General features: G+C 44.0%; 1 protein-coding gene across 1 annotated transcript in view; it reads left to right on the top strand.

Moving 5' to 3' along the window:
* The window catches only part of spag17 (sperm associated antigen 17), a 224,565-nt gene that overhangs the window by 8,080 nt on the left and 188,817 nt on the right, over nucleotides 1-27,668 (top strand). The window contains exons 4-11 of the mRNA XM_033033446.1: nucleotides 6,003-6,143; nucleotides 6,915-6,974; nucleotides 11,011-11,142; nucleotides 15,289-15,466; nucleotides 17,532-17,723; nucleotides 20,487-20,665; nucleotides 24,456-24,590; nucleotides 25,449-25,521. Coding sequence (XP_032889337.1) covers nucleotides 6,003-6,143; nucleotides 6,915-6,974; nucleotides 11,011-11,142; nucleotides 15,289-15,466; nucleotides 17,532-17,723; nucleotides 20,487-20,665; nucleotides 24,456-24,590; nucleotides 25,449-25,521 — 1,090 coding nt within the window. The remainder of the gene's footprint in view (nucleotides 1-6,002; nucleotides 6,144-6,914; nucleotides 6,975-11,010; nucleotides 11,143-15,288; nucleotides 15,467-17,531; nucleotides 17,724-20,486; nucleotides 20,666-24,455; nucleotides 24,591-25,448; nucleotides 25,522-27,668) is intronic.

Genomic DNA, 27,668 nt, shown 5'->3' with positions numbered 1-27,668 from the left:
GGAACAATGCACCTGTACTCTTAGATCCCTCTGTTCTACAACACTACCCAGAGCCCTACCATTCACTGCGTAGGTCCTGCCCATGTTAAACTTCCCAAAATACAACACTTCACATTTATCTGTATTAAATTCCATCAACCATTCCTCAGCCCACCTGGGCAATCAATCAAGACCCTGCTCCAATTTTTCACAACCATCTTCACTATCTGCAAAAAACACCCATTTTTATATCAACTGTAAACATGCTAATCTTGCCCTGTATGTTGATCATTGATGTAGATGACAAAAACAGTAACGGGTCCAGCACCGAGCCCTGAGGCACACCACTAGTCACAGGCCTCCAGTCTGAGAAGCAACCTTCCAGCATCACCCTCTGCTTCCTTCCATGAGCCAATTTTCTATCCATTCAGCTATCTCTGATTGAATCCCATGTGATTTAACCTTCCAGAGCAGCCTACGTGGAAACTTGTTGAATACTTTGCCATATTTATCGTCCATATATACAACATCTATAGCTCTGCCCTCATCAACCTAATATTTGGATAGTTAAAATACCGCAGGTACTGAAAATACTCAGGTTATTAGTGTGGTGAGAAACAGCCCGATGAACTGTCAAGCTGCTATGGTATCTGCCACCACCACCACCCCTGGGATCGTGCTCCAGGCACCATGTAAAAATATGTCCCTCACATATTTTTAACCCTTTAAACTTTCCCCCTCTGATTTTAAAACTATGCCCTCTAATTGTTGATATTTCCATCTGGGGAAAAGGGTTCTGACAGTCAACCCTATCCATGCCTCTCGTACCTTTATATACTTTTCAACAAAGGACACAAAATAACACACTTTCAAAACAGTTTTTACTAGGGGCATCATAGCATCATGTTTCCAGTGTCCATTGTTACTTGTATCCAGTATGTTACTTCCCTGCTTTTAATATAAATGAAGTAAACAAGCAGCTGCAATTTAAAATCCTTCTTATTGGTTTCTGAAATAATTTAGATTTAAGGAAATGTTCCCTTTCCTGTCTAAGTGTAATTTGTCATATTTGTATATCTGCCTTTTTAAATTAATTTTATGTAATTATCACCATAAAACACTGGAGGCGTTGACCTAATCATGAATTCAGAGTTAGGATTATAGCTGTAATAACACGTTTAGGAGATACAGAGTGTTTTCTTCCTTATGTTCTTCATAATTTATGTAAAATAATATACCTTAACAATTCCTCTCAATTTACTCCTTTAACAATTGATGAGAATGTATATATTCGATGTTTGCCAACTTACCTTAAGGAAAATGTGCGAAGCTTGTGCCACATTTCTGGCAGGCATCCACTATCATTGAGAATTAGGCTGTGACCTGGATTATTTGATTCAAATTATCGGAGATTCTGCAGGGATGAGGCGGAGGAGGCGCTGTCCTGAACGGCTGCCTGTCCTGCAGCTGTCCGGTTTTTTTTCCCCTTCTTTTTATTATTTTTAGTACGTTGAGTGTGCAGTCAGGGGGCCTAATCTTTTTATGTGTGGGGGGTGGTGGGGGGGAAGGGGGAAACTGTTTTTCAAGTCCCTACCTGGTCGGAGGGGTTGCCTTCCTCCGAGCAGCGTCTTCGACCTGTCCTTGCGGCCTACCAGCGGGTCCTGGAGCGACGTTTCCCTGAGGGGACCTGGCCAGAACATCGGCTTTGGCGGCGGCACAGAACATCGGCTTTGGCGGCGGCGCAGCGCTGGAGCGCTGTCGTGGAGCGGGCGATGCCTTTCCTGGGTCGCCGCGCTGGGACTTCAGTATGCTGGGACCGCCGATGAAAACATCGTGGAGCCGCGGTTCTGTGGAGCGGCCAGCTGCGATGCTGAACTTTACATCCCGGAGCCTGGGATCTCTCGCCGAGATCGCCAGTGTGTGGAGCTCCGTCCGGCGCGGTCTGTTGGCTTGGAAGCCGCGGTCTCCGGTGGGAAGGCGGCCGTTCCTGGCACCCCAAGCCGCTGGGGGTTCTCCCGACGCCGGAGTACCATCACCCGGCGAGATCATCGGGCGCCGTGGCGGCGACTGTGGAGGCCTCAATAGGCCCGACTCTGGGTGGACAAGAGGATGGGGACTGGACTTTGTGCCTTCCCCCACAGTGGGAACCACTGTGGGGGGATGTTTTTGTGTTTTGGTGTTGAATGTCTTCTTGAATGCTATGTTGTATTTTTATTAGTGTGCTGCAAGGACATCTGAATTTCCCCTGAATAAGGGCATTAATAAAGTCTAATCTAATCTAGATAAAGCTCACATCTGCCCTTATAAAGCCCATAAAGTAAGAGACATACAGTGGCTTGCAAAAGTTTTCATACCCCTTGAACTTTTCCACATTTTGTCACGTTACAACCACAAACGTAAATGTATTTTATTGGGATTAATTGTGATAGACCAACACAAAGTGGCGCATAATTGTGAAGTGGAAGGAAAATGATACATGGCTTTCAAAATTTTTTACAAATAAAAAACTGAAAAGTGTGGCGTGCAAACGTATTCAGCCCCCTTTACTCTGATACCCCTAAATAAAATCCAGTGCAACCAATTGCCTTCAGAAGTCACCTAATTAGTAAATAGAGTCCACTTGTGTGTAATCTAATCTCAGTATAAATACAGCTGTTCTGTGAAGGCCTCGGAGGTTTGTTAGAGAACATTAGTGAACAAACAGCATCATGAAGACCAAGGAACACACCAGGCAGGTCAGGGATAAAGTTGTGGAGAAGTTTAAAGCAGGGTTAGGTTATAAAAAAATACCCTAAGCTTTGAACATCTCACGGAGCACTGTTCAATCCATCATCCGAAAATGGAAAGAGTATGGCACAACTGCAAACCTACCAAGACATGGCCGTCCACTTAAACTGACAGGCCGGGCAAGGAGAGCATTGATCAGAGAAGCAGCTAAGAGGCCCATGGTAACTCTGGAGGAGCTGCAGAGATCCACGGCTCAGGTGGGAGAATCTGTCCACAGGACAACTATTAGTCATGCACTCCACAAATCGGGCCTTTATGGAAGAGTGGCAAGAAGAAAGCCATTATTGAAAAAAAGCCATAAGAAGTCCCGTTTGCAGTTTGCCACAAGCCATGAGGGGGACACAGCAAACATGTGGAGGAAGGTGCTCTGGTCAGATGAGACCAAAATTGAAGTTTTTGGCCTAAATGCAAAACGCTATGTGTGGCGGAAAACTAACACTGCACATCACCCTGAACACACCATCCCCACTGTGCAACATGGTGGTGGCAGCATCATGCTGTGGGGATGCTTTTCTTCAGCAGGGACAGAGAAGCTGGTCAGAGTTGATGGGAAGATGGATGGAGCCAAATACAGGGCAATCTTGGAAGAAAACCTGTTAGAGTCCGCAAAAGACTTGAGACTGGGGCGGTGGTTCACCTTCAAGCAGGACAACGACCCTAAACATACAGCCAGAGCTACAATGGAATGGTTTAGATCAAAGCATATTCATGTGTTAATAATAATAATAATGCATTTTATTTGCTGGCGCCTTTCTGGACACCGAAGGACACCTTACAGGACATAAAATCACAATGCATTTATCAATATTAAAATCAAGTTGATTAAAAACAAAAAAAAAAAACAAAAATTTTAAAATACACAAAACATTTTAAGTCATTAAAATTAGGTGGAAGTTATGTCGGGTATGCTAATCTAAACAGGTGTGTTTTGAGTTGTGATTTGAATTGATCGATAGTGTCCAGGTGACGGATGGGAGGTGGGAGACGTGGGGCAGAGCAGCTGAAGGCTCTGGCACCCATGGTGCTGAGTCTAAATGTGGGGACAGTTAAAATTGCAGCTGAGGAGGAACGAAGTGACCGGGAAGGAGTGTATGGTAGCAGCAGGCCAGAGAGGTATTGGGGAGCAAGGTGGTGTAGGGCTTTGAAGGTCAGCAGTAAAATCTTGTAGTTAATCCGGTGGTGCACAGGGAGCCAGTGGAGCTGAGTGAGGATGGGAGTGATGTGGTCCGATGATCTGGTGCGGGTGATGATCCGGGCTGCAGATTTCTGAATGCTTTGGAGGCGATGAAGAAGTTTATTGGAGGTGCAAGTGAGGAGGGCGTTGCAGTAATCGATGCGGGATGTGACCAGAGTGTGGATGAGGACTTTTGTATTGTCTTTGGAGAGGGAGGGGCGGAGTCTGGAGATGTTGCGGAGATGAAAGTATGCAGAGCGTGTGATATTGCTGATGTGGGGGCTAAAGGAAAGTGTACTGTCCAGAATGACGCCGAGACATTTGACATGGGAGGAGGTGGGTATGGGTGAGCCATCAACTGAAATGGTGAACGGGTGGGTTTTGGAGAGAGTGGACTTTGAGCCAATTAGCATGATTTTTGTTTTATTTCCATTGAGTTTTAGAAGGTTGAGTGACATCCAGTTGCTGATAGCTTGAAGACAGGTGGTGAGGGCAGTTGGGGGAAGGGAGGTGTTTGGTTTTGTGTTAGAATGGCCCAGTCAAAGTCCAGACCTAAATCCAATTGAGAATCTCTGGCAAGACTTGAAAATTGCTATTCACAGACGCTCTCCATTCAATCTGACTGAGCTTGAGCTATTTTGCAAAGAAGAATGGGCAAAAATTTCAGTCTCTAGATGTGCAAAGCTGGTAGAGACATACCTCAAAAGACTTGCAGCTGTAATTGCAGCGAAAGGTGGTTCTACAAAGTATTGACTCAGGGGGTCTGAATACTTTTGCACGCCACACTTTTCAGTTTTTTATTTGTAAAAAAATTTGAAAACCATGTATCATTTTCCTTCCACTTCACAATTATGCACCGCTTTGTGTTGGTCTATCACATAAAATCCCAATAAAATACATTTACGTTTGTGGTTGTAACGTGACAAAATGTGGAAAAGTTCAAGGGGTATGAAAACTTTTGCAAGCCACTGTAAGGGGTCCAATAATTAATAGTCTTCACATTCACTCTTCCTGCTCCACAAAGTGCCCTCTCCCCTACTCTTGGCACGTTCCAATGCAATTGCAAGATAAGCAACACTCGTCCTGATGAGTCTAAAGAAAGGTCCTCATCCAAAACGTCATCCCTCCACCGATGCTGACTGACCTGCTGAGTTTCTCCAGCATATTTTTTGACGATGTAAAGGCAAGTGATTTAAATGAGATTTAAATGGGCGCAGTAGAATAGCAAAGAGAGAAATATGGAAAATAACAACGTTATGAAGGCTCCTTTGTAAAGGGAAAAATGGGAATAATACAAAGAGGAGTAGCCCAATAACTTATCAGGCACTAATTTGCACTTCCAGAGATCGCAGCGACTCCAGTGGAAACTGTTATCTATCATTCAGGCTCATAAAAATTCTTCCTGCATCAGACAATACTTTATCCATACTTAATCCAATCTAGTGTATTCCATTTATATCTTGCAAAACAATCAACGTGACAGCTGGGAGACCAAAGAGCAGATAATGACATCTCCTGCACATGTTGGAAGCTGCTTTGAAATGGAAGGGATGTGATGGGAATGGTTGGCACTGACCCAACTATCGGAAAGAATGGTACTTTTCCAATGTTTGAGAAGCGATCACCCATTCACACTATGTTATCCCACTTTCTCATCTACTCCCTATACACATGGAACAATTTACAGAGGGCCAATTAACCTGCAAACCCGCACGTCTTTGGGATGTGGGAGAATACTCACGCGGTCACAGGTAGAACATGCAAACTCCATGCAGACAGCATCTTAGGTCAGGATAGAACCTGCATCTCTGGTGCTGTGATTCAGTGGATCTACCAGCTGTGGCACTGTGGTGATAGTATTGAGCAGGAGGTGGCAGATATGTCATAGATTGATGCATTGACTCTGCTGAAAGGTTAAGGAGAAATCCTGCAGTACTTACTGAAGCATGAAAGGTACAGGATAAGTAAATGTGCTTGTGGGAGAACAGGCTTGTGTGAAGCAAATAGTGGAAATTAATGTGTAACTGTTTTTATTCTCACACTGGTTTACTTGGTGTTACAGGAGCACTGGAGGCCCGCTATTTACTTTGCGGTGGGTGAGGAGCTGGAGAATGAGATGTTCCTTGCTGCCCTCTCTGCAGCTATCGAAGTCCCACTGCGTAAGCTCTTCAGTACCATTTCCTGGGAAGGAACGCTGAAGCTGGTAAGTGCCCGTTGTTATAATGTAAAACCATTTGTTTCATGTTGTCAGGTACTCAAAGAGATGTCAAGAGTCAAGTCAAGAGTGTTTAATTGTTGTATGTACGACAACAGAACAATGACATTTTCACAGATTAATAATGGAAGGAAATATGGTGCAAACACTAGTTGTGTTGCATTTTTAATTTAGAGGAATTCTTGTTTACTTTGAACAATTTCAGAAGTTTTGACAGTGCTCCGTTTACAGAAGAAAATAAGTAATTCTGGAAGAAAGCTCTGCACAATGAGCGCTTCTCTTTCAAAGCACCCTGACGGCAGCACAGCCTAGTGTGGAGAGGATGATATAAAGGATTTACACATCATGGAACAGCTGGAGCCAACTAAGGAGAGCTCCTTTAAAGAAGCAAAGCTGTCCCAATCCTGTTTCAATTGGCACAAACCCAGAAGACAGAACTCTTTGCAATTCAGTAAAATTTAGAAGTGGATTTAACAGGTCATAAAGCCAGATAATGAAAGTGTTAACAGTGGGTGTGCTGTTCCAAGTTTGGAATTGAGGAGTACTCCTGCTGACTACAGGGAACTTTACTTGTACGTTAAATATAACGTTTTTATGATTTATTTTTTATGTACTCAAGTACCATATGGAGGTGGTACGATTGATTTTCTATCCAATTGTAGAAATCAGCTTTCAGAGGGTTTGAGGGGAAAACGTGTAAATAACAGAAGAAATGGTAATTTATTAGAAAAATTATCTTACCATGCACTATGTTTTCAGATCTCTGAGCTTGGAGACGTAAAGAATCAGAAGCTAACCGATCTCCCTATGTTTTATGAGGTAATCATTTCTACACCAGCAACTTTAAATATTGTGAGATGGATTGAAGCAGAAGCAGTCTCTGTGAAGAAATATATCAATGTTCAATCGTTTAATGTTAGTTGTAAATAATAGGTGTTCATGTCCCAATTTTATTAGTAATGCGAAGTATTGCAGCCATTGCTAGGAGCATTATTTACAAAGTATTAATGCTTCTCAAATGCAAAATGCTGCTTAATTTAAAAAAATTATATCATCGCAGCATATAAATCTCTTCAGATTTTGTACTCTGTAAACCTTCTGCAGTTTACAGAGGTCAATTAACCTGCAAACCCGCATGTCTTTGGGATGCGGGAAGAAACCGGAGCACCCAGACGAAAGCCACACGGTCAGAGAGAGATCGTACAAACTCCACACACACACTTCTTTAAAAATCAAAATAAACTTTATTCAAGTAACAAATGTGTACAATCCAGAAACCGTGCAAGAAATTTGTCCGACATTATCGGAGACTATTCATACATTCAATACTATTTATACAAATTACACAGTTTCACCCCACACCCTTGCCACACATGTGGCGTCATGGCATGGAATCCCTTCCCTTATTTTGAGGGGTGTCTCCAGTCTCCACCACACCCTGCCCCCCATGTCCAGCAGCGGAAGGACCCTAGACTGTGGTCCTCCCCCACAGAGCCTTGGCGTTGGCTGCACCGAGCTTCAGTGCGTCCTTCAGCACGTACTTCTGCAGTCTGCAGCGGGCCAGTCGGCAACATTCCCCAACGGACATCTCGCTCTGCTGGGAGCTCAACAAAGCTCGGGCAGAACAAGGGACTTCTTTCACCGAGTTGATGACTGTCCAGCAGCAATGTGGTCCGTCTCTGAATGCGTCCCTGGGAACAGTCCGAAACTCACAGAGTCCTCTATGACGGAGCTGTTCGGAATAAATCGTGATAGGGACCCATGCAAACCTCTCCAGACTCTCTTTGCAAATCCACACTCTGCAAAGAGGAGGGCAACCATCTCCTCTCCATAGCAGCCGTCCCGAGGGCAGCGTGCGCTGGTAGTGAGGTTCCGACGGTGCATGAAGGATCTAACTGGGAGGGCTCCCTTCTCCGCCAGCGAAGCCAGCTCTTGGTGCTTGTTGGTGAGTTCTAGCAATGAGGCATTTCGCCAGACAAGTTGCGCAGTCTGCTCTTGGAACCACGCACCGTATCCATGGAGTCATTTCCCTGCAGTGCCTGCAGGCCATTCCGTGCTGACCACTGCCCGATGGACTTGTGGTCAAAGGTGTTGGACCGGAAGAACCTTTCCACGAACGACAGATGGGGCGGCAATGTCCCGCTGACTGGCACATTGCATGGCATCTGTGCCATGCAAATCCTTTGCAACAATCGTGACAGGTAGAACCTCAGCAGGTAGTGACACTTGGTGCCCACGTGCCTTGGCTCTACGCTCCACCTGACACAGCCACACATGAAGGTGGTCATCAGGGTGAGGGCGACATTGGACACGTTTTTACCCCCGTCATCTGCCGACTTGTGCATTATGGTCCGTTGGACCCGGAAAATCTTTGATCCCCAGAAAAAGCAGAAGATGGCCCGGGTGATGCTGAGGAGTAAGAGGGAGGGACGGGCCAAGTACTGCAGCTCCGAGGGCAGTTCACACCTGATGACCAAATAGTTCCCCATTATAGAGCCGCTTCCACAGCTCCAGATTTTTTCCTACCTTGACTATCTGCTCCAGCCAATTCTTGCCAAACGCCTCAGTCCCCCCGAAGCAAATCCCCAGCACCTTCAAGAAGTCAGGCTTGATGGTGAAGGGGACGGAAGATCGGTCGAGCCAGTTTGCCAAAGAGCATGGCCTCGCTCTTCCTGCGGTTCACCCTGGCTCCCATGACTGACTCAAACTGGTCGCAGATACTGATCAAGCTGCAGACCTAACCTGGATCCGAGCAGAAGACGGCAACATCATCCATGTACAGGGAGGTTTTGACCTGAGTGCCCCCACTGACTGGCAATGTCACTTCTCTTATGCTCACATCCTTCTTGATGGACTCGGCAAAAGGTTCTATACATCAGATGAACAAGACAGGGGAGAGAGGGCAACCCTGCCTGACTCCAGACCTGACGGAGAAGCTGTCTGATTCCCACCCATTGATTTGGACTGCACTACAGATATCAGTGTAGAGCAGTTGGATCCAATTCCTCATTCCCTCCCCAAACCCATTTTGGATAGCACATTCCTTATGCACGTGTGTGATATCCTGTCAATGGCCTTCTCCTGGTCCAAGCTGACCTGTCCTGCACATAGGCAATGGGATCTCTCAGCAGCGCCAGGCTGTCTGAGATTTTCCTGCCAGGTACAGCACAGGTTTGGTCCGGGTGGATTACCTGTTCTAGATCAGACTTGACCCGGTTGGCGATGGCCTTAGACAGGATCTTATAATCAACATTCAACAATGTTAATGGCCTCCAATTCCTTATGTCATTCATTATAAGGCTGTTGATCAGCCCTGTGAACCTTATGGAAGAAGAAGCGTGAGCACATCTCATCCTATTCCACATGACGGACCCTGGATCGGAAGATGATATTGGAGGATTCAGAAGTAAAGAGCCGATCTTGCCGGCCGTTCCTCCCTCACATCCACCCCACCCACACTCAACACTCGAGGTCAAGATCGAACCCAAGGTTCTGTCGCTGTGTAGTAGCAGCTCTACTAGAAGTGCCTCTGTGACACCGCTCAATTAAGAAACATTATGAAAACCATGTTAATGTCTTCTTCTCGTATCTGTCACAATCTCTTTTCCTTGGCCACTGTTTCCATCCTTCCCTCTAGTCACACTCATACTTTCAAATTATTTGCCACAGAAACTCTGACCACATTCCATAAATGGGGACATTTCCTCTGCGTCTACTCAAAACCCTCCTTGTAAAGATCTCTACTAGGTCATACGTCAACATTTTGCTTAAGGGGAAAGAGATTTGCATGTTCGGCCTCTCCTGATGAGTATACCCTCATGTTTCTGGTATCACACTGACGTAGTACATAGAACGGTACAGCATAGGAACAGGTTCTTCAGCCCAAAATGTCTGTGCCGAACAATGCCAAGTTAATCTATGTTTCCCTGCCTGCACGTGATCCATATTCCTTTGTTTTTTTCAAGGTTCCAGCATCTGCAGTTCCCCGTTCCTCCAAATCCCTTTTACTTATCTGAACTCTACTTTTCCTCTAACAGGATCCAACTAGGAATAATCGGCCTGAAAAAGAGTCTCGATTCGAAACGTTACCTATCCATGTTCTCCAGAGACATTGCCTGACCTATTGAGTTACTCCAGCATTTTGTGTCTTTTTTTTAAGTCAAGGGACATTACTAATTAGTTTCTAGTCAGATTGATTTGAGGCAATTCAGAGTAAATTCATCTTCAGTGCCAGTAATCTCAATAAATAGAGACACTGAGCCATTTAGTCTTGGAAAAGAAGCATTTGGGCAAATGTCTTGCAACAAAAACACTTATGAAGTGGATGTAGGAAAATGTTCAGCTGGGATAGCTCTAAGTAAAACTTTGCCTCTTTACGGCTCCCAGAAAATGCCACCTTGTGCAAAGAATGATTAAATGTGGATGGCGGAAAATTCTTGTGCGGGTAACATTGGCATCTTGTACTGATGAATTTAGATGGAGTAAACGGTCTTGCTGAATTCTGATTCTTTTGTTACCCTGATTCCCTTCCCACCAGCTGCACCATGTTAGAATTCATCGTGAATACCATCCACATCCTTAGCTTGGCGAATCAATGGGGAATCCACATTCTAATATTTTTAGAGACCTTTGCCTCTAACTGCTCTATGGTTGACTGCATGGTTGACTGCATGGTTGTTTACTTCTAAACAGAAGGAAGTTTTCAGAATGTAGATTGTAGCTTTCCTGCACAACTTTGTTGGTGCTACAGCACTCTGGGATATTCTTAAAAGGGCATAAAGGTGTTTCAGTAACTACACGTATTACTTTCACCATTTTTACCATTTCATCTGTGTGAATTTTTTGGACATCCCAGATCACAGAAACAGCGTGGGCCTTGCTGTCTAAAGGAGAAGAGATTCCATTGCTACTGATGGCTAAACTGCTCAAGTTTCAGGTCCTGTGGCTCAAACAGAAAGACCTTCAAAGTAAAGGCCTTGAAATTAAAGTAAGTTTGCTTAATGTTACGGGTTTTGTTTTTGGCTTAAGCGTCTTCATGTGAAGTGAATGCAAAACAATTGTCATTGTAAGTCATCAGAAGCTTAAGTATTACCCAATTAACCAGGGTTACAATGGTTACTTTTGCTACTTGGGAGTAATATTTTGCATATCATCCATAATGGGGAGTGTTGGGTTTTGACAAATCTCCACTGAAAGCCAATTTCAGACCAACTAGACTAAGTGGGACCCGTTGGGTCCCAGCTTCACACGGAACGGCTGGTCCTCAAATGCAATATTCCACCTCTCCACCAATTCCAATATACACAAACACACACACACACACACACACACACACACACACACTCACACACACACACAAACTCATACAGACACACGCACACTCATACAGACACACGCACACGCACTCACACACAGAGTCATACACACATTCATACACACACACACACAGACTCACGCACACATACACACACACACACACATTCACACACACACATACACTCACACACACATACACACACACACACACACACACACACACACACACACACACACACACACACACACACACACACACACACACACTGACTCACATACCATATATATGACAGTAAACTTTGTTGAATCTACTCACACGGCTGAGCGTGGCCTCTCCACTGTGGGGCTTTCGCAGTCAGTGCACTTCCGCAATCAGCGCGACCTCTGCACTCACCGGTAATTTCACAATCAGTGCAACCTGTCCAGTAAGCGGAAGTCACGAAATGAGCGGGACTTTTGGACTAAACACAGTCGGACCTAATAAAGCATTTATTCCTTCCAAACACAGTCAGACCTAATAAAGCATTTATTCCTTCCAAACACAGTCGACCTAATAAAGCATTTATTCCTTCCAAACACAGTTGGACCTAATATAGCATTGCAGTTTCAAGCACAGGCAGGGCAGCAGGCCAAACAACTCATGGCATTACCATTTCATTTCATTTCCAATTAAGCATTGCACTTTCAAGCACAGGCAGTGCAGCAGGCCAAACAGCTCACGGCATTGTCATTAAGGGCTAACAAATTATTTATTGCAAGTGCATTGCAGACTGATTCACAGCTTGATTCACAGCTTAGAATGACAGTCGTGGCCTCTCCCTTGCAATCTTGCAGAGTGACTGACTCACGTCCAGGCATCCGGGATTTCATAGTCCTGCCCCCCCCCCAGGAAGGGGTGTTACCTTCATCGCGGTAATTGACAGGCGAGAGGACCAATCAGCTGATCTCAAGGTTTTTTAAACACATAACTTTTTTATTTTTCATCGATGGGAAAAATCCTCAAGGTTGGCTCAGTGGAGGAGGACTGTGAGTAAGATGGCCAGAAATCAGCAATACAGGGTAGCGTTTTTTCTAAAATCAATATACAGCGCAGACAGGAAGTGGTTAAGATCAGACTTTTAATTATATAGATGTGAGCAATTTGCATCACAAGTATGTATCATTGGACAGGTACATGGATAGGAAAGGTTTAGAGGGATATGAGCCGCACGCAGGCAGTTGGGACTAGTGTAGAAGGGGCATCCTAGTCATCATGGGCAAATTGGGCGAAAGAGCACTATGACTAAGCAGTCATGCGCAACGTGATTTATCTTTTAAATAAAAAACAAAGTGCTCAAGTAACTTAGTGGGTCAGGCAGCACGTCTGGAGAGAATGGACAGGCGACGTTTCAGGTCGGGTCTCGTCAGTCTGATTGTAGAAAGGAGAAGAAAGCTGGAAACGTGGGGGCGGCAACTGGTAGGTGAGGGGTGCTTGATTAGCAGATGGTAGGAGTAAGTGACAAAGACTAGGAATGAAAAGGAGACAAAAGGGTGTTGGATAAAGTGAGAAGAGGAGGAATGACATGTAAAGCCAGGGGGACGGATACAGGAGGAAAGGGACTACAAGGGTGTGCCAAAAAGTGGTGGACTGCCCAGTCCATCACAGGTAATGAACGCCCCACCATTGAAGGAATCTATGGGAGGCGCTGCCTCAAAAAGGCAGCCAACATCGTCAAGGACCCACAACACCCCTGGACCTCTCATTTCACTTCTGCCATTGGGAAAAAGATTTAGGAATCTGAATATCATGACCTCCAGATTCAGGAACATCTTATTCCTAAAAACCAACTCCACAAACACCAACTAACCTTCAAAGTATGAACTGTCTTGGGGCTTTGGGCTTTTGTTTTGTTTTTACACTAATATTGCTGCAAGTAAGAATTTCAATGTTCCATGTCAGTATATATGATAATTAAACTCTCTGGACTCTTGAATCTATAAAGTGCTCCTAGTGTGCAGGGAGTGGGTGAGAAAGTGGGATAACAGAACTAATGTGAACGATGTTCGACATGGACTCAGTGAGTCGAAGGGCCTGTTTCCAGGCTGTACCTTTCAATCAATTAATCAAAGTGATAACTTACTCCAACTAATTTAACATGAAAAATATTTCTGTTTCTAAATCTCACTTGCATTTATTGAATCATATATAATACTAGACTAAGTTGGACCCGTTGGGCCCCATTTTCCCAACATAATATTCCACCACTCACCCATAACCCCCCACTGCGCAGACGCGGCTGAGGGGTTCCTGTTGTGACGCGAGTCATGGCAACTCTCCATCAACTGCGCCTCGCCATCCCTCTTCCTACCCTTATCTTCCTCTATTCCCCCTCATCCCCCAGCACTCCCGCCCCTCCTCTTCACCCTCCCTCTCCTTTCCCCTCTCCTCCTCCCCTCCCCACTCCCTCCCTCACCTCTCCTTCCCTCTCCTTTCCCCTACCCTCAGTCACTCCCTCCTTCCCTCCATAACCCCTTTCCCCTCCCTATCTCCCTGCTCCCCGAATCCTCACCTCCTCCTATCCAACTCCCCCATTCTCTCTCCTCACCTCCCCACTGCCCTCCTCTCCCTTTACCCCCCACTCCCTACCTCCCCCACTCCACCCCTCCTCTCCATCCCCCCTCTTCGCCCACTCTCCCTCCTCTCCTCCCCCACTTTCCCCTCCCTCTTCCTTCCCTACCCCTCTCCTCTCCCTCTATCCCCCTGCTCCCCCACTCACCTCCCCCTATCCCATCCCACCCCACACAATGAAAATCACAATTTTTTTTTAATGAGACGTCCCCCCTATCCCACCCAACCCACCCCCCTCCCCCATAACGAAAATCGGGATTTTTCTTTAAAATAACATAACACAATATTAGCCGTTAATGAAATCAGAAACATTTGGTTAAAACTGAGGGTAATTTTTAAATCGTGATTTATTATGTAAACGAGATTCGGGAACCCATTGTGAAGTCATTGTGATGTCTATGAATGCGGCTGACAAGCAGTGCAAGTGGAAAAGTGGTTTGAAAAGTATTTTTTGTAAAGTTTAAAATGTCAATAACGTAAAATATAACATCAATCCGAACTAAATTTGTTTTTGTTACATCACAGGACAATGGTGAGTAAGGTGGGCCAAATATTGTAGCGCTATTGTGTACCGTTTTGGCGAGGTTTTGGAATATCATGCACATGCACACACGCAAAAAAAACAAGATGAGCGTTTTAGTAATATATAGATAGATACAGGAGGTGTCATTTGGTGTAGGAAGGAACTGCAGAGGCTTGAGTAACTCAGTGGGTCAGGCAGCATCTGGAGAAAAGGAATAGGTGATGTTTTGGGTTGGGACCCTTCTGCAGACTAATTTGGTATAATTTGCTGCATGTTGGTGGCAGAGCTTTATAATAATCTGGGTTGGTTTCATTTAGTTTAGTGTAAAGATACAGTGCGGAAACAGGCCCTTCGGCCCACCGGGTCCGCGCTGACTAGCGATCCCCGCACATTAACACTATCCTACACCCACTAGGGACCATTTTTACATTCATCAGGCCAATTAACCTACAAACCTGTACATCTTTGGAGTGTGGGAGGAAACAGATGATCTCGGAGAAAACTTAAGCAGGTCTCGGGGAGAACATACAAACTCCATACAGACAGCACCCGTAGTTGGGATCGAATCCGGGTCTCCGGCACTACATTCGCTGTAAGGCAGCAACTCTACCGCTGCACCACCATGATCGCCCTGGTGTCAAAGACATTTTGAAATTTTAATCCATTTCCCTTTTTTCTTGTCACAGGCTCCAGGAGAGGAAGAGACAACTATCTCACAAAGTGCTGGCAAGAAAAAAGCTGACAAAAAGTCTGCAAGCAAAGGGAAGGCCAAAGTGGAAAGGAAATCTCCTGAACCACCAGTACCCAAAAAGACCACCAAACTATTGAAGCGGGGTGAAGTGGAGGTTATAGATAGATGCATTAGTAAGTCTCCATTCATAATTATATGCAGTGTAGAAAAGTAACACTGAGCATCAATGGAAAATAACCCGAATGTAGTTCAAAATATGGATTTTCTTTTTTGCTGCAAATCACTCTTCATCCTTGGGGTGTATTGAGACTGGGATATCTAAGTCACTGCATTGGAGGTGCAAGGACAGCCGATGCTGTTGTGCAAATCTTGTGCAAAATACAGTTCTGGAGGAATGCAGAAGGTCAAGCAGCATCCGTAGAAGAAATGGACAGATGATGCATTGGGACACTTGTTTGGTTAGAATTTAAATTTGTTTGGTTTGGTTTTAAGATGTTTTGAGACCATTCCTCAGACTGATAGTGCTGTAGTAACTCAGCGGGTCAGGTAGCATCTCCGAAGAACATGGATAGGTGACGTTTTGAGTCTGGTGAAGGGTCCCGACCCAAAATGTTGCCTCTTCATGTTCTCCAGAGATGTTCTCCTGACCCGCTGAGCCTAGTTTAGTTTAGTTCATTATTGTCATGTGTATCCAGGTACAGTGAAATACTTTAGTTTGTGTGCAATCCTGTCAAAGTAAAGACTCCAGCACTTTATGTCCTCTTGTGTAAGCCAGCATCTGCAGTTCCTTGTGTCCGCAACTTGATTTCTAACCCATTTCAGAAAGCTAAACTAAAGGAAATTAGTGAACCAGACGATTTTCTATTTTAATTTCAGTTTTAACTATTTAATTGAATTTAAATTCCCCATCTGCCCAAACATATTTGTAGGCAGCTCTTGATCATTAATCCAGTCCTCCAAATCCCTTTCTCCCAATTCCTCTGTCTATGCTCCCGAGATGAGGTGTTCCACACCAGGACATCTGTCCTCATTCTTTAGGGAACAGGAGTTCCCTCTTCCATCATAGATGAGGCCCTCACACGGGTCTCCTCGTTACCCCGCAGCTCTGCCTTTGCTCCTCCTCCCCTCAGTCACAACAGGGACAGTCCCCCCAGTCCACACCTCGTCCACCCCATCAGCCGTCGTATACAGCACATAATCCTCTGATATTTTCGCTACCTACAACGGGATCCCATCATTAGGCACATCTTCCCATCTCCATCCCTTTCTGCTTTCCGCAGAGACCATTCCCTCCGCAACTCCCTGGTTAACACGTCCCTTCCCAACCAAACCACCCCCTCCCCAGGTACTTTTCCCTGCAACCGCAGGAGATGCAATACCTGTCGCTATACATCCTCCCTCGACTCCATCCAGGGACCCCGATAGTCCTTTCTGGTAAGACAAAGGCTCATTTGCACCTCCTCCAACCTCATCTACTGTATCATCTGTTCCAGGTGTGGACTCCTATACATTGGCGAGACCAAGCGCAGGCTCGGTGATCGTTTCGCTGAACACCTCCGCTCAGTCTGCCTAGGCCTGATCTCCCGGTTGTTAAACACCTTAACTCCCCCTCCCATTCCCACACTGACCTTTCTGTCCTGAGCCTCCTCCACTGTCAGAGTGAGACCCATTGCAAATTGGAGGAACAGCACCTCATATTTTGCCTGGGCAGCTTACACCCCACTGGTATGAACATTGATTTCTCACTTCATGGGAACCTTTGCATCCTCTCTCTCTTCAACCCTCCCCAACCCTAGTCATTGTACTAGTTTTACCGTCATCCTGTGAATTCCTCTGTCTGTATACTCATTGTCACCTATCCCACAGCCAACAATGGGCCATTAAGGGCTCCACATTTCCTTGATTATCTTTGTGTTTTGCATATCTTCCATTCATTTCTCCGGGTACTGTATATATCTCTCATTTCCCTTTCCCCGACTCTCAGTCTGAAGAAATGTCTAGATTCGAAACGCCACCTATTCCTTTTCTCCAGAGATGCCGTCTGGCCTGCTTGGTAACTCCAGCTTTTTGTGTCGATCTTTGTTGTAAACCAGCATCTGCAGTTCCTTCCTACACCTCAAAATGATTAGTCCAATAACATTCTGCTGCAATATCTGTCCTGCAATTGAAGGAAACGATGCATGATATGAGATCAGACAGGAAGAGCTGCCGTCACAATAACATTTTTTTCCTTTATAGATGACGAGCCTGATGATGGTCCTCATCGCTACATCATCATCCAAGGTTTCCAAAATCTTCAGCTCCTCCTCCTCTTGGGAGAATTAGGAATTGATATAGCTGCTGTAATAAAAATCAGTTATGAAAGGAATAAGAACCCTCCGAAAACAGACATTATTGAACCTGAGGAGCAACTCCCTGAGATACTTGAAGGTCTGTTTGTTGCCCTTTCTGATGTCAGATGCAGATGAGATCTGTCTGATTAATAGGATTTATTATTCGTAGGGATAGGTTATCTAGTAATGTTACACCATTTTGAGATTTAAAAAATCAAGTCTACAATTTATCCCATCAGATAAAGCATAAAAAGAAATTTGACACATAATTCACTTTCATATCTTCAGTATTAAAAATGTTATGGCCATTTTCATACTCGGAAATTAGCATCTTGTTCCCTATTGCTTTTGCATTGACTTAACACAAAAGTTGTGATCGAGGACAGTCAAAAGCCCATAACTTTCTTAAAAATTAAGAGAACTGAATGAAATTTTCAGTTATAGTAGATTGAAGCATTCTGAAACAAATATAAAACATCTTACTTGGATGACCTGAAATTAAAGCATATAATTAGTTAATTACCTAATTGTAGTCAATTACAAAATTGACCGTTGTGACAGAAATAGTAATAAACACCCAGACTGCCTTGAAAATTCAAAAATGTGATATTCTCAAGATCAGAACTTTAATATTATTGTAATATATGCTGTAAGTCCATAACAGATAGGTAAATAAATTAAAATTTCTAGCAATAGACCAAGTCTTTATGGAGAAGATCAGTTGCTAGCTGGTACATTGGCATATCATAATCAGTAGCATCATACTCCTCAGATTGTAACCAATAAGCAACTCTGTACACCTTGTTTTTCCTCAACTTTTCAAATTTGGCATTGTAAACTACAAGTTTTTGCTCTTCAAACCACGCATGACATGCCTTTCTGCCCACTACTTTCCCATTAAGAATGTCCTGTAGATTCCATTTCTTAAGAAAAGGATATATTTTTTAAATAGCCTAAGTATCCAAATAACAAACTAATCCCATTCACACAAGAATTCACAATATAACATGATTTTTAAAACTCACTAACATGAATTCATATGCCAGATGGAAGGAATTTGATGTTTAATTCCCATAAATTAATCAAGAAACATCCACTAAATATAATTTAAATTATTATTTTTGTGCACAATACATGGGACTAAAACTGATATTTAGTATAAAAATATTGACTGTGGGTAGACAATGACACAAAAATAACACAAAAATGTAGACGATAAATTAAAATTAAAAAAGATGCTCTTATGACATGATTGTCCAAAAAAAAGAGCATTTAAATCATCTTGCGAGTGGGTTTTTTTGGAACACGATCGATTGGAACGTTGCATTTGCAATGAATTTGAACTCCATATCGGCAGCAAAAACACTGCCGGTTCGTATGGGGCCCAAATCACATTTTCGCAACGTAAAATTTGATTAAAGCCATCCCAAGAAGCACGTTCATATGTAAAATATACGACTTACCCGTTATTTTGTCCCGTTCATGCGATCCGTCACGTTGTAGGCATTGAGGGCGTTAAAAATCACTTTTTATTTTAATCAAATTATTAAATTGTCTCGCGATTTAAAATATTGGGAACGGAAGTCGGATCGATTTTTCTTCAGCAGCTAGCAGCTAGCAGCCCTAGGAAATCCACCTTCGTAGTTCACAGGCAGTAGAAAACTCGATTTTAATCCTGTCCCCCCCCTAAAGTCGCGCACACGGCCAGTGGGAGAACTGCAGCGCCGCTGAAGGTAAGTTTTGTAACATCGCTAGGTTATCTGACATAGTAAAATTCAATGCCCATACCATCGGGGTGTAAACTACCCATGCGGGGCATGCACGGCACTGACCCTTCGGCCCAACTTGCCAACATGCCACATCTACCATAGTCCCACCTACTTGGCGTTTGGCCCATATCCCTCTAAACCTTTCCTAATCATGTACCTGTTCAAATACTGTATCTTCTAAATGTTGTTATAGTACCTGTCTTAACTACTTCCTTTGGCACCTCTGCGTGGAAAACGTTGCCCCTTGGGTTTCTATTAAATCATTCCCCTCTCACCTTAAACCTATGTCCTCTGGTTCTTGATTCCCCTACCCTGCATAAAAGACTCTGCATCTCCCCAGCCTCATCAGCCTCAGCCTCAGCCTCACACGCTCCAAGGAATGAAGTCCAACAATCGTAAGAAACTTTCCACCAAAACAAAGGTGTCTATGTCCATAGGGCAGAGATGTAAAGTGACACAGACTTAAGGGGATTTGTGGAAAAATGTATTTTAGTCACAGGGTGATTGCATTCTGGAATCCAAGGTGAGAAAATGGAGGCAGGTACTTCAACGACATTTAAGATGCATTTAGATGCACACTGACTCACCGAAGCATAATCATCTACAGACCAAGTGCTGGTAAATGGGATTAGTATTGATAGGAACTGTATGGTCAGCATGTGTGGAAGAAACTGTTTATTTGCAGCATGATTACGAGTCCATGACTCTATGTTCAGTTTGCTCAGAATATTAATGTAACTTTTTTGGAAACGGATTTACCAAATGGCCACAAAAGAAACTGCAATTACTGGTTAGTAAAAAAAGGCACAAATGCTCTAGTATCTCAGCGGGTCAGGCAGAGAGTCTGAAGAAGGGTCCCGACCCAAAATGTTACTTATTCATGTTCTCCAGAAATGCTGCCTGACCCACTGGGTTACTCCAGCACTTTGTGTCTTTTTTTTTTAACCAAAAGCCCCGTGTATTGTAATCCTGATAAGTGTGGAGTGATGTGTTTAAGAGTGGTGGGGAGTGCGATTAGACACCACCACAAATGTAAAGTATCCTTAAGAACATGTATAACACATTTCTTTCAAAATCATTGCTGTTTGTAGTTACTGAAGCAGAGATAGAGCAGAAAGAGAAGGCCATCAGAAGTCTGGAATTTTTTTGGAAGTACTTGGAGCCGGTTCTGAATAGTGGAATTCTTGGATCTAAACTGTTTGATATTGCCAGACTCCAGTGTACTGTGAGAGAGGATATGTTACCAGAAGATTGGACTGATGATACAAAGGTCAGTATCAACTCAAAATGCAATAAAAATTAGTAATCAAGTAGTAAAATCTTTATTTCGCCTAGGTGGGCATGGCCGTCGCTTACAGTATGTAAAATACAGACTATACAGAGTCACTCTGTCCCCACACAAAGAGGTAATGTTCAAGCAGATATATTTATACCCTAATTCAGCAATACTTTATCTTACAGAGCATTGTACAGCCTCTTGCCTGTTAAGATTGACAGGTTCTTCTGAGAGAGGAAAGGTTAGCCCATATATGGTTATGCTAAATAAGCTATTTTTCTGCAGATTCAAGCACTCTTGTTTTTGACCTTGTTCATCTATTGTTTGTACATTGCAATCAGTAGAGCAATGGGAAAGAACCGTTGTCTGAACATTCTTCTGATTGTTTATATCTATGATATAAATATTCATGTATTTGTGCTGTTATCTCGCCAGTGTTATGGAAGAAGGGCAAAAACATTGTTAGTGTAATAGGAGAAAGGTGAAAGCATCCATTTTATTGCTTCTAAATCTACAGCTGAATCCACTTTTAAATCTTTAAACTTTCTAATGCGTAACTTTGCCGGTAGGTGCCCACAACAAATTCAAACTATAATTGAAAAATATTGGAGAATTTCAGTACTTAATCATTAACTGAAGCATTCTGTCAGTTTGCATCACAGCTTCCTTTGGGAACAACTCTGCCAAAAATCACAAGAAATTGCGGAGAGTTGCAGAAGTAGCCCAGTCCATCACACTGACCGGACTTCCTGCCATTGACACCATCTATACCTCATGTTGCCTGGGAAAGCAGCCAACATAATCAAAGCAAAAGTGCTGGGGGTAACTCAGTGGGTAAGACAGTATCTCTGGAGGACATAATCAAAAACTTGTCCCACCCTGGACATTCTTTTTTCCTGCTTCCATTGGGCAGTTGATACATAACCTTGAAAGTGCACACCACCGGACTCAAGAACTGCTTATTACCATCAGTTATCAAGTTTCTTAATGGTCCTTCCGTAAGCTAGGATACTGTCTCATTCACCTCTACCCCATTGTGGACATTGGACATTGTCTCCAGAACTGATGCACTACAATGCTGAGAACTATATTCTGCACTGTGTATCTTCTCCTTTGCTCCACCTATTGTACTTGAGTTTGATTTGATCGCATTTATGACACTCTATGACACTATATCCGATTGGGTTGGATAGCATGCACAACAAAGCTCGGTACACGTGATAAACCTAATAAACCTAAACCTAAATAATGGAAGACCTGTCGGCACCTATTCAAGAAAATATATGATTCAGATTTAATTGACTGAAAGTGTGGAAGTTCAGCACAGACATTGTGATGTACTATGTGTTCAAGAAGGAACTGCAGATGCTGGAAGATCGAAGGTACACAAAAATGCTGGAGAAACTCAGCGGGTGCAGCAGCATCTATGGAGCGAAGGAAATAGGCGACGTTTCGGGCCGAAACCCTTCTTCAGACTGATGGGGGGTGGGGGGGAGAAGGAAGGAAAAAGGGAGGAGGAGGAGCCCGAGGGCGGGGGGATGGGAGGAGACAGCTCGAGGGTTAAGGAAGGGGAGGAGACAGCAAGGGCTAGCAAAACTGGGAGAATTCAACGTTCATGCCATCCGGACGCAAGCAACCCAGGCGGAATATGAGGTGCTGTTCCTCCAATTTCCGCTGTTGCTCACTCTGGCAATGGAGGAGACCCAGGACAGAGAGGTCGGATTGGGAATGGGAGGGGGAGTTGAAGTGCTGAGCCACCGGGAGTTCAGGTAGGTTATTGCGGACTGAGCGGAGGTGTTCGGCGAAACGATCGCCCAGCCTCCGCTTAGTCTCCCCGATGTAAATCAGCTGACATCTAGAGCAGCGGATGCAGTAGATGAGGTTGGAGGAGATACAGGTGAACCTTTGTCGCACCTGGAACGACTGCTTGGGTCCTTGAATGGAGTCGATGGGGGAGGTGAAGGGACAGGTGTTGCATTTCTTGCGGTTGCAACGGAAAGTGCCCGGGGAGGGGGTGATGCGGGAGGGAAGGGAAGAATTGACAAGGGAGTTGCGGAGGGAGCGGTCTTTGCGGAAGGCAGACATAGGGGGAGATGGGAAGATGTGGCGAGTGGTGGGGTCACGTTGGAGGTGGCGGAAATGGCGGAGGATTACTTGTTGTATTTGCCGGCTGGTGGGTGAAAGGTGAGGACTAGGGGGACTCTGCCCTTGTTGCGAGTGCGGGGATGGGGAGAGAGAGCAGTGTTGCGGGGTATGGATGAGACCCTGGTGCGAGCCTCATCTATGGTGGCGGAGGGGAATCACCGTTCCCTGAAGAAAGAGGACATTTCCGATGCCCTGGTGGTGGATCTTCCGGCGGATGAAATATAATTGGGGTCCGTTGCAGGTATGGGTTAGTGAGGCCTGAAGTTCAGGGTGTGTCGATGTGAGGTCCTGCTGGTGCCGGCGCATCGCGACCAGGGTGGATCTCAGTGCCCGGTTGGAGAATTGCTGGGTATGCCGGTGGATGGCCAGTCGGTACCTCTTTCACAAGGTTCGGTTGAATGCTTGAAATGCCATGCGCAATGATGCATTGGTCTTCACCTCAGTCCTGTTTCGTGATGGATGAGAGGCTGTAAATATTACCAGATTTAAAGAACTTCTCATTAATTTCCAGAAAATGTCTTAAATTGAACATTAATACAAACTATTTGAATAACTGTTGATTTATTCCCCACTAGATCTATTAAGTTATCCTCAAATATAATTTAGATGGTCCCTGGTAATATTTCCATCATGATGGAACAGCCTTTTGCATTTTAAATATGAAGTTTGTTACAGTGTTGCATGGCTAGTAATGTTTGCCTAAAGATCTCCAATTATTTTTTTGGTTTCCTGCTTTCTTTTCCCTTTGTATTTAATTCCTAATAATCACACCTTGCCATTGTCGCTGCTTTAAAAAATACACTGATAAATATTTAATAATTGTTGACTCCATTCATTCTGTCCGTTTCCCTCCAGCTCAAGAGTTCATTTTATTCGTTAATCTCCAAAGCATAATGACAGGTTTTCACACTGTGATGGTAGCTGAATTTAGTTTAATTCAAGATTATTCAGTGGTGGAGGATGTCGTGCTATTCACCAAAGCATTGAAATAATCTAAATAAAATCCAAACCAAATTGTTATCAATTCTATTTGCCCCATTACAGGAAGGCTGTGGAGGCTTTGGGGAAGAGGTTTACCAGAATGTTGCATGGATTAGAGGGTAGAAGCCACTGGCTTATACACTCATATAAGTTGGACAAACTTTGATTGTTTTCTCTGGAGCATGGGAGGCCGAGGGGAGACCTGATAGAAATACAGTATATTAAATGATGAGAGGCATCAGACCATTTTTTCCCCAGGGTGGAAGAATCAAAGACTAGTGAGCTTCGTCATAAGGTAAGAGAGGCAAAGATTGAAGGAGATGCATGGAACGTGCAGCCACGGGTGGTGGTGGAGGCAGATACGATAGTGGCGTTTAAGAGGCTTTTGAATGTTCACAGAAAGATGCAGGGAATGGAGCGATACGGATCACGTGCAGGCAGAGGAGATTAGCTTCATGTGGCATCATGTTCGGCACAGGCATTGAGGGCCGAAGGGCCTATACCTGTGCTGTAATGTTTTATGTTTAAACCTATGTCATTGTGAAATTTCATTTTTTACGACTGTTTAACATCCTGTATGTTGTGGCATTTTGCCATTACCACCTTGCTGAATTTTCCTTGGCGTGTTTTTTAAATACTTTTATTTCTTTCTTGTCAGGTGGAGCTGGGTGCAGCAATATTTGAAGATATTGCTACCATGATATACGATTGTGAAGAATGGAGACGACAGTATAAGAATTATGTGCTCAATGTCAAGATGATTACAGTCCCAGAAGCTTCAAAATATGAAGAGGTAAAGCAACATATCAAAAATGTTCTATTGCAAATGAAATGAAAGGAAAGGAAAGGAAAGATCCAGCATAGAAATGGGTCCTTTGGCCCACCGAGTCCATGCGGATCATTGATCACCCATTCACTGGTTCGATGTTATCCCACTTTCTCATCCTCTACCCACAGACTAGGGGTAAATTACAGACTCAATTAACCTACAAGCCCACATCTATTTGGGATGCTGGAGGAAACCGGAGCACCCGGAGGAAACCCGTGTGCTCACAGGAAGTACGTGCAAACTCCACACAGACAGCACCCGAGGTCAGGATCGTACCCGGGTCTGTGGCGCTGTAAGGCAGCAACTGCCCGATGCGCCACTGTGCCATCCTGATTTACTTTATTATTTTCTGTTAAATATTTTGATTATATTACCCAAATTATAAATGCTGATTAAAATTTTAAATTATAGTTTTCATATATTTTAAAGAAAATTATCATTAGGTAATGGAGTCAATGAATTGCAATGTCAGACTTTTAAGGAAGTCGTTCAGAATACACAGAACAGATGCACTCCAATAAGAAATAATTTTTCTTTAAACATTCTTGACTTCATATATTTGTACTTGATTTAGGAGCCAATGTGAACATACGTTGGTTGTAAGCCGTGCAAAAATGCAAATAAAATAGGTGGGAGGTACTGAAATAAATTGAAAGAACCAGAATGCAAGAAAAGCTATGATGGTTAAACATGGCCATAATATGATCAATAAAGCAGTTAAACAGGGATCAACAAAAGATTAATAAAACAGTGAGATAAAGCAGGTGAAATTCCGTGAGTTACTCTTGGCTTTAAAGCACTTTGTGTTTGTTACTCCTACAGTTGCTTGGACTTCAGACTCCTATCAGCAGGGTGAAGCAATCCTCAGTCCAATTATCACTTTCTCCCGAGCCAGGTATCTGATTCATTATGTTGTATGGTTAACATCTTTTAATTAACATTTCCAGTTGGTGAAAACCACCAATTCTTTTTTGCTTTTTGAACATAGGTAATGAGTTCCTTCAGTGATTCATCAGCTCCAGTCCTCCAACAGCAAAATGATGCCTTGTTTTTGATTGGAGAGTTGATCTAACATCGCTGTAGTGTGGGTAATGGTAGCATTGGTGTACCCAGCAGCCAAAAAAGATTCATGGATAGGTGATGTTTTGGGTCGGGACTCTTATTCAGACTTCTTGAGTCCGAAGAAGAGTCCTGACCTGAAATGTCACCTATCCACGTTCTCCAGGGCTGCTGCCTGACCCATTGAGTTACTCCAACACTTTGTGTCCATTCCTGTAAACCAGCATCTGCAGTTCCTTGTTTCTACATCAAGCCAAAAAAGATTTGTCCATGCTACATGTCGTCACTGGCACTGGGTCATGCTTAAACTCTACAACAGAGAAGAACCCTTGCAACCTGGGTCACATCCCTCACAAAGACTCCAGCACACAGCTTAAGGGTGAGAGGGGCAAAATCTCAAGGAGATGTGTGGGACAAGTTTTCTTTACACAGAGGATGGTGGGTGCCTGAAACACACTGCCAGAGGTGGTGGTGGAGGCACATACGATAGTGGTGTTTAAAAGGCAGTCAGATAAGCACATGGAAATGCTGGGAGATATGGATCCCACGTCGGCAGAGGGGATTAGTTAATCTTGGCATCATGTTTGACACAGACATTGTGGGCCAAAGGGCCTCTTCCTGTGCTGTATTGCTTTATCTTTGTTCTAAATGAATCAAGCACATCCCAGCCTGACCCACATCTGAATGTTCTGGCAGAAATAGGCCTGATGCAAGCTTAATGCATATCGTCAGCTCCCAACAAGCTCAGGTCACACAGCTAGGCCCTACTCTCAATAATCTTCAGAGTTTTAATTTTGTACTGTCTTTAACTTCTTATAGTTAGCTGGAGGGGAAATACATTTTTCGAAGAGTAATTTCTCAAGGGAAAAGGTACAGTTTATATATAGGCTGCACGGCAGAAAGCATTGGACCTGCCTTCACCATAGCAATGATCAATGAAACGGACAAAGGTTTTGTTGCACCATGAGGCCATGATTTATCATTCTGCCATGTGGTATTTTCCCAACGTTAGTTCATTTGATGGTGAAACAGGGAACAAGTATCTTGGGCCTTTGTCCACTCATCTGCCAATCAACCCCCCCACCCCCCTCACCTGTATTCAGCTATTACTTGCCAGGCTTTATCCTACTGCCTCCTTTATTACAGCTTTCTTTCCCCCACCTCCTCACCTCCCAACCACAATCAATCTGAAAAAGGATTCCAACCAAAACGTCACCTATCCATGTTCTCCAGAGATGCTGCCTGACCCGCTGAGTTACTCCAGCATCCTGTGAAACGTCACCTATCCATGTTCTCCAGAGATGCTGCCTGACCCGCTGAGTTACTCCAGCACCCTGTGAAACATCACCTATCCATGTTCTCCAGAGATGCTGCCTGACCCGCTGAGTTACTCCAGCACTCTGTGAAACGTCACCTATCCATGTTCTCCACAGATGCTGCCTGACCCGCTGAGTTACTCCAGCACTCTGTGAAACATCACCTATCCATGTTCTCCACAGATGCTGCCTGACCCGCTGAGTTACTCCAACACTCTGTGAAACATCACCTATCCATGTTCTCCACAGATGCTGCCTGACCGGCTGAGTTACTCCAACACTCTGTGAAACGTCACCTATCCATGTTCTCCACAGATGCTGCCTGACCCGCTGAGATGCTCTTGTGCTTTGTGTCATTTATTAGTTAATTTGAGTAAGATGGTTAATACCACCTTATTTTGTGCAAGTTTCCAAGAGGTACAAAATCGAGACATGTTAAAACCTTTTCACAACTTAAAGCCAGCAGACAAATGTCCAATTTTGTGTACTCACCTTTGTATCTCTAATATTCATGTACATTACTTTAACATTATTCTGTATGAACATTCACAACACCACAGCCTCACCCAATTCTTACCTCATACCACTCTGCTTTCTTTATAATCTAATGCTGCTGCACCAAACATTAAACTCTCACTAGGTACACAAAAATGCTGGAGAAACTCAG

Source organism: Amblyraja radiata, chromosome 14, assembly GCF_010909765.2.
Source record: "Amblyraja radiata isolate CabotCenter1 chromosome 14, sAmbRad1.1.pri, whole genome shotgun sequence".
NCBI classification, from domain to species: domain Eukaryota; kingdom Metazoa; phylum Chordata; class Chondrichthyes; order Rajiformes; family Rajidae; genus Amblyraja; species Amblyraja radiata.
Note: the sequence above shows the minus strand (reverse complement) of the source record. Positions and strands in the feature narration are given on the sequence as shown.